Genomic DNA, 12,398 nt, shown 5'->3' with positions numbered 1-12,398 from the left:
ATTCATTTTCATAATACGCAATTGTTTGTAATGCATTGGCGTTCTCAAAATTACACATTCCATTATCCACCTCTGTATTTTCTTATAAGAAATTGCGGTTAAAATCGTCAAGTGAAATGAAACTTCCTTCAAAAATTTTTATTGTGAAAAATATCTAATCATATAAAACAGTATTTACAATTATCCCATACTTATGAAACTGCTTCATAATTCAAAATTTTTCCGTTAAAAAAAATATATCTACAAGTTTTTTTCAATACGAGTAACAACAAAACAAAAAAAAACTAGGATATAACAAAAAAACTCGCGATGTCATTGTTACTGATTAATCGTGTTCCCATTTACGTGAGCTATTGCCTTTTTTTTCAAGCTAACTTCAATTTAATCGGAGTTCGAAAATTTTCCTCGTGTGGATCAAAAATTGAGCTCTTTATGGAATAATTTTAATTAAAAATTTGATTGTCTCGGCATATCATGAAAATACATGCTCCATTGTCGAGTAGTTCAAAATTGAAGTTAGCTTATAATATTTTTTTTATTTTCTAAATAACACCATTTCTTTTTTACTACCTACTAGAAAGTTTAAATTTTTAAGTAGAAAAATATCATAAGTGTGAATAATCCGATGGCTCCCCAGAAAAAAGTATGCATTTAAAAAAAAAAATATCATGTTTATTGAAGAGTTCGTCAACTCCATCGGATTTCAATATTATAATCATTTGTATTAAGTTCATTTTTGACATCAAAAAGAAAATTTAAACAGTTCCTAAAAGTAATAAATGCATTACCTAACTACCTACTTCATCTAAAGTTCACTTCAACTGGTATATCATTTGTCAAAAAATTGCATTTTCCCCAAATTTTAGAGCAAAATTGTTGAAAAATTTCAAAGCACCCTTTTTTTAAAACATTTTTTCAACGCAAAATCTGTGTTAATTGTAACTATAAATTTTTCACTTTAAATTCGATTTTATTTTTTCAAATAGGTAACTCATTTTTTGAAGCAATTTTTCGTTTCAAAATCTGTTCAGGAAAATATCAGGGATTTGATTATTATTTTTTAGTCGTCTGCTGCTCTTTCCCTCCAGCCCTTCTCAAATACAAATGATATACCAATCATGCTTCTCTACTATAACTCAAACCCAAAACAATTTATTTCAACTACATTAACAATATCTTTTCCAACTATAATATTATTAAGGAATGTTTAAAAATCGTGTATAATACAATATACATTGTTTTCGTGTATTGTATACAGCTTTTCAAAACGTGAATTATGGAGAAAAAATTTTGAAGTTATTCGGACTCGAATGTTAGAAAACGTATTTCACAAAGACGTGTAAAAATTTTGATAAATCTTTTGCATTTTGATACTTCGCCTGTATTAATTTCAAAATTGCATGAATACTTAAGATTAAAAAAATAAACAAAAACAATATTTTATACATATAAATACAAAAGGTAACGTTTTTTAAATAATTTATAATAATAAACAGATCAAATAACAATAAAATCTGTAAGCAAACTATATTAAAACAATATATAAAACTTTTTCAGACTTTGGCTTCATTTTCGTTAATTTTTTTTTTTAATTCAGGAACAACTAGAAGTGCTGTATTGTTTTCCCAGATTGATCATTTTTTTGCTATTCTCGTATCCTGAGACGGATAAAATTACCTATTATGTGATATTCTATAAATATTCCTAGCAAGCTCTTTTACATAAGATGAAGTTGTACTGATTCGGTCGATTGTGATTTTTAAAAATATTTTTCAATGGAAAGTTTTTTTGGTATATTTGAATATTTCATTTTTCACCATAAAAAATTGCTTCATTTTATTTCTACATAAATCGAGTAACCCTTCCAACAAATATCACCCTACTGCAACCGAATCAGTTCGCAATTTAGAAAAAAAAAAAAAACATTTTGTATTTGATTCATTGAAAAATACAACTAAAATGAAAATTTGAAAAAAAAGAAAACTTAACGAATTCCTAAAATATTACTATACACGTTTATATGCAGCTTTGATACATTAGAAACTAATTACTTATTTAAAAATTTTGGCAAAAGATCAAGCTGTATCTAACGATAAAATAAAAACTTATAATCAAATTAAAAGTGGTAAGAAAAAATTTCAAGATGAAAATTTCAGACTAGATATTTAAAAAAAAAAAACATTTCATATTTACACAATATTACTTAAAACGTAAATAGAAACTGAAAAGAAAAAAAAAAACCTTTTGTACTATTAAAATAAAATGACATCTTGTAAACATAAAATTAGTATAGAAAATTATTTGAACAAAAGTGACTAGATGTAGTTTCTTTGGGCCAATGGTTTGTTTTCTTTGGAATGTTCATTTACAATATTTTGACTAGATAAGTTCGATAAGTTTTTTGTAAAATGATTTGTAAATGACTAGAATTTCAATACGAGTATTTGACTAGATTTGTTACCAGTGTTGAAATTTCTCGTTGATAGATTTTTAAAAAAAAATCTGTTAATGATTTTCATTTTGCAAATTCATTCAATATGATCATTTACTTTTGAAATTCTCAAATAAATTTAACAATAGGTAAAAGAATGAATTTTGAATTCCTTTTTAATTGGCACCTATTTGCCAATTTTTTTATTTTATTTAAATACCTAAATCAATATTTAATTAGTTTAGGCGATGGAAGGGAAGAGGAAGTGATGAAAACAAGTAGCACCATGATCATTTTTTAAATGCTGAAAATTTCAATTAAATTTAGAGGTATTCGCTTAGTGATGAAAAAATATTTGACGAATAAGTAACTGTGATACGTGGGTAGATTTTTTCTCTACAAAAATATTATCGTTGCCTCAAGATCGAAAAAAAATCCGAATCGAGTATTTTTTACGAAAAAATAATTATTTAAATTGGTCCAAATGAACACTTTGCCACCTTGAAAAGCCCTTCGGTTTCTTTTCGTTTGGTTTCCCTCCGTCGTATATTTCCTATAACCTTGATGTTAATATCAAATATCCTAAGAAATTCTTTTATCAAAGGCAATATTTCACGAACAAAGGTAAATCTAAGGAGGAAAATTTCAAACAAAAAATTCACCTTAGGTATATACAACTCGTAAGAAATTTCGTTCTGTAAATGAAATGCGTAGGATGTATCGTTGGTTTGAAAAATAGTAGAATAAAAATTGTAAAATGGTTATGGTATATTTTTTTTTGCTCGTGAGAAGTTTTTCATTTTTCATTTTTGTGTTTTTGTGTCTGAACGTAACATTTTCTTTAGCGAGGCAAAGGTGTGGTGAGAAAAAACTAAGCGAGATGTCGAAGGAATAAAGGTGGGAGGGGGAGGGGGCTACTTTTGAGGAAAATCATTCCATTCGTAACCAATTTAAAGTTTAATCGGCGTCTTAAATGAAATAGGTATTTAAAGGAATTCAAAACTCATTCGAATAGAAATCACATTACATAAAATAAAAAATAAATGATTCGTGTTTTGCAAAATGAACCCGTCAACTTTCACAATGTACAGTCGAGTCGACTAAGTCGATTGGCAATTTCACAAAAGAATGAACACAGCGGCGCATTAATTTTTCAGAATCACTTCGATTATGCAGTTTAAAAAGGCGAATATTCCCACAAGTGATACCATTTGGGAAACGCTTAAAAGCATGTACCTTTACGAGTATACGAGGCCACTTAAATATGTACTTAGGTAATTACGGCGAAAACATCGCGTCATTTTAGTGTAATAGCTCGAGTAGGTATCGTAGGTAATCTAATCAATAAATAATTATTTAATTCATCCGGTACCATTTTCATCTCTAAAATAGGTAGGTTTTACTCGAATTTCGAACATACGATGGAACAGTATTTAAAAAAACGATGCCTTTTTAAAGAATTTTTTAACATTTTTTATAGGGTTCTTCAACTCGACTTGTTATTCTAAAGGGGGTAATTTATTTGGAAAATTTTTCATTCTAAAATTTTATTATAATTAAGTATTAGGTATGCGGAATCGAGAATGCCTCTAGGTATATTCTCGAAGCGAGCAAAAATTCGCCAATGTACATAAATCGATACGATGCACGTTTTTAGGGAAACTTCGCCAATATGGATTATGAATAAAATAAAAGTTTCGATTGGGAATGTAAATATTTGACAAACCTACTTTTGCATTCTATTCGTGAATAAATGACATTATTCGGTATGCTCGCATACTCGTACATGGTACTTTACGGCGGCGGCCAACTATTTATCAAATTAACCCTTTGCCAATGATGAATGTTGACGGGTATTTTGTCTCGGGTATATCAATCAACAAATGAGTAATGATGGTCATCTCCAAGTTATGTAGGAATTTCCCATTCAGAAGACTAGATTTCATACTTGTTTTCAAAATGCTCTTCTGTCGAGTTAATGTAATGGATAGGTATTGGATTAGAATATATTTATTCTGTTCTATATTTGAAAAAAACCTGCTGGGAAGTAATCAAAAGTTGCGATATTGAGTCAAATAAGAACCTGAAAGTAAATAAATCAACATACAGGGTGTTCTGTAAGAGATGAAGGGTTTCTTTTGATTCAGAAGCTGGGTTACGGATTATCTAGAGTATGATTGCCTGCTTTCTGAGCATTTAGTATGGGAGAAATGCGTGGAAATTTTGAGGATTTTTATTTATATCGAAATGATTTTTTGTACAGGATGGCCCTTATACAAAAATGTTTATAGGAAATCTTTTTCAGTGGAGCTAAGTATATCAAAAACAAAGCCCCCTGAAAGAAAAAATCATTGCATTCCATTAGCTAAAAAATTTTTAATTTCACACAATTTGCTTCTTTTCATTTTTTTTTGTATGACTCTGTATTTTTTTAAATTTAATTATCCATTTCAAAGTTCAGTTCAGTTCGCGAAATTACCATCCCATGTCTCAGAATTCAAGCTTTGAGCATGTAACTGCTTATTTGAGTGAAATAATCTGAGGTGAGTTCTGCGCCAGGAGCACTCCAAAAACAATTTTACCTACAAACAAAGCTTTGTGGAAATTGGATAACATTCATCATACATCACTGCAGATGGGAAGTTTTAAGCTCTGCTGTTTTGTTTCCCTTCATTTTATTCTCAGAGGGCTTGAATTTTGATCATTTCAACTTTTAACAATGCACAAGGAATCGATTCAAGGTGAACTTTCCTAATCTAGCTCACAATATTTCAAAAAATATGACTTTCTTGTGGGGGAAAAAAGGGTTTTCCCGGATAAAATAGGTGAAATGTCCCTGTCCTCGGATTTTTGAAATTTTGATGAAACATTGTTGGATGCCTTTAAAAAAAATGTTGGATCCAAAAAAAATTCCCCCACCTTACCCCCCCTCCTCACAATGGCGAAAAAACACTCTTTTCGAAAAAAGAATCATAATTATTTCGACGAGTTTTGAATAAAAAATTTTGAGGAGACATGAGTCTAGCAACGTGAATTTTTTCAAAAATTGTTGGCCCAAATTTTGTGTACCAGAATTAGGTTTGTAGATACGACGGTTTAAAATTTTCTTCTGTCAATATCTCCCCCCCCCCTTGGGGAGTCAAAAAAATTTGAAAAAATTCACGTTGCTAGACTCAGGTCTCTTCAATACATTTTGGGTGAATTCAAAATTTTTTATTCAAAACTCGTTGAAATTTATGATTTTTCCCCCAAAAAAACGTTTTTTCACCGTTGTGAGGGGAGGGGAGTGGGGGGGATTTTTCGGCTTCAACATTTTTTTTAAAGGCACCTAGCAATGTTTTATCAAAATTTCAAAAATTCGAGGACAGGGGCATTTCACCTATTTTACCAGGGAATAACTCTTTCATGCATCATAATTTTGCTTCTCTTCATTTTTTTCACAAAATTCAAAATTTTTCCTAAAAAATTTATTTTTTATGATCCGCAAAGTGTGACGATTTTTTTGCATATTCTTAAATGAACCATCCAGACCATCCTATCCTCCATAATTTTATTACGTGCCTTACTTTTTTCATAGATCCCTTAGTTCTACCTCTGAGAAATTTAAATTTTTCTCTTTTTTTCATCACAGTTTTCTCAAAAGAACAAAAACTGTTAGAAAAAAAAATGAAAAGAAACGTTTGAGTTCATTAAATTTTCGACCAAAATGATGTGAGTAATTATGCTCTCTAAATTCTCACTTCGAAAAAAAATTGGATAGTTCAACTTCACTGAAATGATTCATTTTTTTGGAACCTTACAAATGGACCACCCCGATCACTCCGACCACCCTTTAAAATCATGTTGGATGAAAATCCCGTTAAATGTTTGTTAATTGATAAAGATGAAAAATCAAGCAGATCTCTGATGTTTTTTTAAAAAAGAAATTAGATTAAAAGGAGCAGGAAAGCTTTAAAAATTTATAACTATGGATAAAATGTAAAAAATCATGGCCTATAAATTTCAATTTTTTTTCCAAAAATACGTTTTTCAATTTTTTTGAAACAAGTCTGATCAAATTTGACCATTTTGAATCCAACATTTCCAATTGGAAAATCAATTCGCTACTCATAGGAGTGGAAATAGACGAGTTGAGAGGTTTCTTCGCTGCTTTACTCAGTCAGATTATATTTCCAAATTTCATAATTCTTTTGCTTTCAGGCTTGGATAATTTTCTACTGTATAAGTTTTGTTATTCATCTTACTTTTAACCTGACCTTTTTCTATGTAATCTTTTGTTTGACATCCCTCCTGCTTCAATTGCTGCGCAAGGCTTATAAAATTAATTGCCTAATGTAAACATGGTCGATTCTATGAAAATTTCATAATTTTGATTTTTTAGATTGCTGTTTCAATTTTAAATTCGAACAAAATTCAAAATAAAACATTCAGGAGGGGTGCCCAAAATCCGTCCAAGAAGACTAAAGGCCTAGGAGCTTGCTAGAATTTAGATTCTGTTTTTGAATTAAGATGGAGGGGAAGGGAAGGGAAGTACCATTTCTATCAAACACCCTGTATGTTTATAGACCTGTCACGTGGAAAATTTGGACCAGGAAATGAGCATTTGGCATTTTGAAAACAAGTCTAAAGGTGGGTTGTTGTTTTATATGGGAGGTGCACCTGTATATCACAATGTTTGAGATCGTTACCGAAATATAAAAAAAGAAAAGAAAAGAAAGAATTAGGCATCTACACTACCTTAGTATAAAATTACAATTAAGATTGTATTCATTATAGAATATTATCAGGCTGTTGCGTGATAATATTAACCGATGGTATAGGCTCGCCTTGGAAATCTTGCTGAGGTGGTGAGGCACTTTTAGGCGGCTCGTCTTCTTTCCATTTATCCATCGATCTTCTTCTCGCGTTCATGAAGAAATTACCAACGGTGGTAGGTTCGAGACCCAGTTGACGAGCAATTGTGACCTGCATTTCTTTCGATGGCCTTTTAGTCTCCTAATAAGTGGAAAACAAAACGAGAGAGAAAGAGAAATTACATACCTATGTATTCGACGACGACTGATATTACAGTACACATGAAATGCTCATTCATAAACAATACAAATATTATATTACTTTGAAAATTGCTTGTAATGTCCTTCGCTGAAGATCTGTAAACACCAAACGAGGCTTTTTCGGCGGCGTATTATTGTTATTATTGTTGTTGTTATTATTTGTGTTTGTATTCTGAGTAGGTTCTTCTTTTCGTTTACATGGCGTCGTCGTGGTGGTGGTGGTGGTGTTGTTGGTGGTAGGAGCTGTAATGTAATAGTAATTTAGCAACGTTGGCAATTTAAAACGTTGAAAGATATGTAATAAAGGAAGTTATTAAACTGGAGTTTACATTGCGGAATCTGGTTACACTAAAGCCTCACTCCTACGTGGAAACAGGAAAGAGAAGAAGAAAAAAAGGTTTTACGAAACACTATCTATGTTTGATACGGTTTCAACTTATATTTTTCCCTTATGTCGTAAACTTTATTCTACAAAACGTGATGTAATTCGTGTAGGTAGGATTCTCTATGTGTACTACCTATATTTCTATTGTACGAGTAAAACTTGAAAAATTCTCAACATTAACGAGTTTTCAGGGCGCAAAAACGCAACCTAATTTTTATTATTATTTTTTTTTCTATCCGTGTCTTTTTAAACGCATGTGTGCCACGCCACCTGCGTCGCGTCGTAGGCTACATCAGCAGCGAAATTTTACAGATTCAATTTTCATTACGTAATGCGCGCTCCTCCGCGTTTTGGGAGCTTTTCGCGTGAAAAATAACCCCATCCGTGGAACGAAATTGTGGTTAATTTTTCGTTTCTGTGAAAAGCCAAAGGCGACCGGGTGAGGGGGGAGGGGAATGCCGGATTGGCTGGTGCAGAACACGTGATCATTCGTTAATATACTTATCGAGGCTATAAATCATTTCCACTTCATTTTGAAAGATTTCAACTGTTCCTCGATTAATTTACTTTTTTCTCCAATTTGAAAAAGGAAATCCGAATAATTTCATCTTTTAATGAAATTTCCAGTCGCGTTGTCGCTTCAAAATGAGAAATAAAAAAGTCGCGCGAGATTGTTTCGCGTAATAAAAAGAGACAAATAAATTGCTGGGGATTTAACGATGAGAAAATGGAAGAAAAGGTATGAAAAATTATCCATTCCACGCAAATAATTACTTCTAAATTATTAAATTGATATTTGTGTTTTTCCCCTTCGCAGATTAAATTTTAATCACTTTTCTGCCCGCCGCCGTTCGTTTCGTTTCTTTCGAGACAATTTTTTAATTTATGAGAAATTTTATCACCGGTATTTCAAACTTGGTTAAATATCTAAGAAGTTGGGGGTTTTAAAATTCAAACATGAGACGTTCCTCTGTAAGCATTTTCAATTTGAAATTTAACCAAAGGTTTTGCAAAGTTTAATCAGAAAATTGCGAAAAAATTAGAAAAGTTTTCGTCTATTTTTTCCCTCACCTTTCGCGTTGCTGCTAAAATAATGCTTTTTGCTCGCTGAAAATTTTAAATTGAGCTCGATGCTCGAGTGTCTTTGGCGTTCGTTTTGCTTTCAGTCGAATGCTACTATAAAAACGACCCTGAAGCCGAGCGAAAGAAATACAAGAATGACTGCGAAATTGCTCTTTCGATGCATTAATGGAGAAAAGTAACCTTTTCGCAGGACTATAAATTTCAAATTTATTTCCGTTTCCAGTTCCGAAATATGATTTTCAATTTGGCGACAGAAATGTAATAATTTGTTTGGAAGAATATAATTTTTTTTGCGAATATGTTTGGAGATATAGATTTGGTCTGAAGGTTGCTTTGTTTTTTCAATGTCGTTGATTCAAATTCAATTTCTGTTGGCTGATTTTAATAGCTGAATAAAATTGGAAATTTTGAAAAAGGCCTAAAATATGTCTTTTTTGGGACAATAATATTTCCTATTCATCTTTCTGTTTCCTTCCTTACTTTTTCAACCATCAATTTTGATTTTTAAAAGAATAATGATACGATGTTGAATAGTACAAATATGAATATTAAAAGGGAATGAAAAAGTGCTTGCCAAGATTGAGGGTTAATTCATGAAACAAGAAGACGGATCATTTTTTTTGAAAAAAATTTGTCCCCAAGTCACAGGAGGGTAACATAAATCATTAGATTTGCAATAGGTGAACGAAAAAGGGTTCTCTCGTAAAATTCCTCATTTCCAAAATTTTCGAAAGTTGAAATTTTCTTGACATCGAAGGTGAAATAAGGATGTAACTTCTCGAGGCATTATTATGTAAAATTGCCTATCTGTAGAATTGAATGAGCTAGGAAGAGGCAATAAGATATTGCCATTTCAAAGTTTGTATCTTGAAAATTTATTTGCCAAATTTCTGAAATTGACTGTTTTATGAAAGAATCATCTTTGTTGGACTTGAAGAGTTGCACCTGAAACTGTTAAGGCCAGAAATTTGTTTTTTCGATCTACTAAATTAGGCAAAAAAAAACTTAAATTTTAGGTTCACTTCTTTTTCATGAACGATTGTGTCGTTTGAAGCGGTTAATTATTTTCCCTCAAAAATCTGAATAAAAATTTTGGAAATTTAGGTTTTTCTGTGTAAGTAAACGTCTTAATTGGCTCTTGGATTAATTTTTTTTTTTAGATTTTTTACAATAAACAAAAAAAATGTAAAACGTATGTAAAAATTCTCCACCATATAAAATTTCATACGCTGAATTTAGTTTTTTAAATTTTGACTTATCAATTTTGAAAATTGGATTGCCTTTTTAAAAAAATACAAAAATGCAGGGTTTGATCTGAAGATGAAGGAAACGTTTGAATTTTTCTTTTTCGATTTTCGAAAAATGTCCGTAAAGGGCACTTAATGCGATTCAACTATCTGAAACTCATTTCTGGCCTGTTCACAATTAACACAACGGGCCAAATATGAAAATACAGTTTTTGTAGGGCGTTTAATTTTTTAGAAATCAAGTTGCATCATGTTTTGCCTAAATGTAAAATTGTAGGAGTCGTAGCCTTTCAAAAATTTCGATCAATCATGACCTTTTCTTCAATTTTTTTTTTTTTTTTTGATGTTGAACTAGAATTTAAAAAGTTTTACTGGGCATCTGACTTGAAGCTACATACATCAATAAAATTTTCTCAAAATTAGTTTGCTGATGAATTGAAGTTCATAGTTTGAAAGCAGATAACTTTGATCCAAAATTACTGACAAATAGTTTTGTTCGTGCTAAAAATTGTCGCTTTTTTACAAAAAATTCCAAATAAAATCCAGTTTATTTTATAAATTATTCAAAAATATTAATTATTTCTTTGCAAAAAAAAAAAAAAAAAAAAAAGTCTCACTTTCTAACCGAAAAATTGAAAAAGTCTCTCATTTTCATCAAAGATTACAAAAAAGTGCCATTTTTCGCCAATAATTATCCTTTTTTTTTACTAAAACTGTAAGTCTTATTTTGGTTGAAAATTGACAAAAATCCTTGTTTTTTGCAAAACATTCCCAAAAGTCTTACTTTTTTTCAAAAATTAACCAAAAGTCTCGCTTTTTTACCTAAAAAAATGCAAAAAAGTCTCTCTTTCGTGAAAAAAAATCTCGAAATTTCTTAGCCAATGATTCTCAAAAATTGTTACTTTCTGCTAAAATTGTCAAATATTGCGTTTTGACTAGAAAAAAACTTTTTTTCAAAAATTATCCAAAATTTGCGCTTATTTGCCAAAAATTGTCAAAAAGTTCCTTTTTTGTTAAAATTGTCAAAGTCTCGCTTCGTTTTGCCTAAAATGTTTTTTATGTCAGAAATTCCAAAAATTCTCACTTTGTTGCCAAAAATTGCTAAAAATTCTCGTTTTTTCTTCAAAAAGTTTCAAAATACTTAGTTCAGCTTTTTAAAAATTGAAAACCAGAACATTTCAGTTTGTAATATTCTGTTGTTTGTGATTTTCTCTACATTAAAATGTTTTGCTCAGTTTTTGTCTCTTTTTTGGTTACTTTTTTGAGTTTTTTGGTTACTGAAGTGACTTTTTTTTTTGGAAAAAAACCAAGTACGAGCGCTGTAGTCTGTACACGCCTTTAGCAGCCCTTCAGAATTGATTTAGAAAGAGGAAATTTGACAGGTGAATTCAGAAGATACCTTGCATATGCTTTTTGGGAATTTGAACCTTTCCATCTCCCCCCTCCTCTTTCCAGTTACTGATAAATGGATTTTTGCCCCCTTTTTTTAGCAGTTTTGAATTTTGTTACTTGCATGCAGCCTTTTCTGATTGATTTGAATGCTCGAATTTGATATAGGTATCGATTCAAAGGCTCCCTAAATGTGTTTTTTTGAAAGAAATTTCGACTTTTCAACCCCCTTCCCAATACCACCTTTTTCTAGTTACCCAAAAAATGAATTTTTAGCGCATTTCTTTTACCACCTCCGGGTCTTCCAAACTAATCAAGTAGATTCTACTCTTAGACATTGAGAACATGAGCGAATGACACGGTATATAGAAATTGATAAATTTTCGAAATGGAGACCGCCAAAGAAATTGAGAAAATTCTAATATAAAAATAGATTTCATCGCTTTGGAATCAGTAAGTAAAGATTTATAAAGACCAAGTAAAGAAGACGACGTAGAGTAATATCGAGACAAATTTCAACCATCCAGATACCGTCAATCGAACCCCAGCTTGGCTTTTACACCGACGAGTTTGAAAATTCAATAAAATACTCACTGCTTCTTTGCGGCACTTGGGCAGCTGTAACAGAGAAAAAGAGAAAAAAAATTGCATTAGAGTAGAAGGAAAATTATCGTATCTCCTTATCATGATAAATATTCAACGTATAAACATTATTTGTGCATATACATACAAATACGTATAAAGCTCGAGTGAATGAATGAGAGAAAGAAAAAAAAGATGAAACATACACCGCAAAGAAAAAGACACCC

The 12,398-nt window shown here is 31.0% G+C and overlaps 1 protein-coding gene across 2 annotated transcripts in view; it reads right to left on the bottom strand.

Moving 5' to 3' along the window:
* Positions 1-123: 123 nt before the first annotated feature.
* LOC135841976 (one cut domain family member 2-like) overlaps positions 124-12,398 on the bottom strand; it is a 42,248-nt gene continuing 29,973 nt past the window's right edge. For both annotated transcript variants that reach the window (XM_065359226.1, XM_065359225.1), the window contains 3 exons: positions 12,184-12,207; positions 7,547-7,728; positions 124-7,426 (listed from right to left, as the gene is read on the bottom strand). In XM_065359226.1, coding sequence (XP_065215298.1) covers positions 7,202-7,426; positions 7,547-7,728; positions 12,184-12,207 — 431 coding nt within the window. In that variant the 3' untranslated portion in view covers positions 124-7,201. The remainder of the gene's footprint in view (positions 7,427-7,546; positions 7,729-12,183; positions 12,208-12,398) is intronic.

This window comes from Planococcus citri, chromosome 3 (genome assembly GCF_950023065.1).
Source record: "Planococcus citri chromosome 3, ihPlaCitr1.1, whole genome shotgun sequence".
Lineage (NCBI taxonomy): Eukaryota > Metazoa > Arthropoda > Insecta > Hemiptera > Pseudococcidae > Planococcus > Planococcus citri.
Note: the sequence above shows the minus strand (reverse complement) of the source record. Positions and strands in the feature narration are given on the sequence as shown.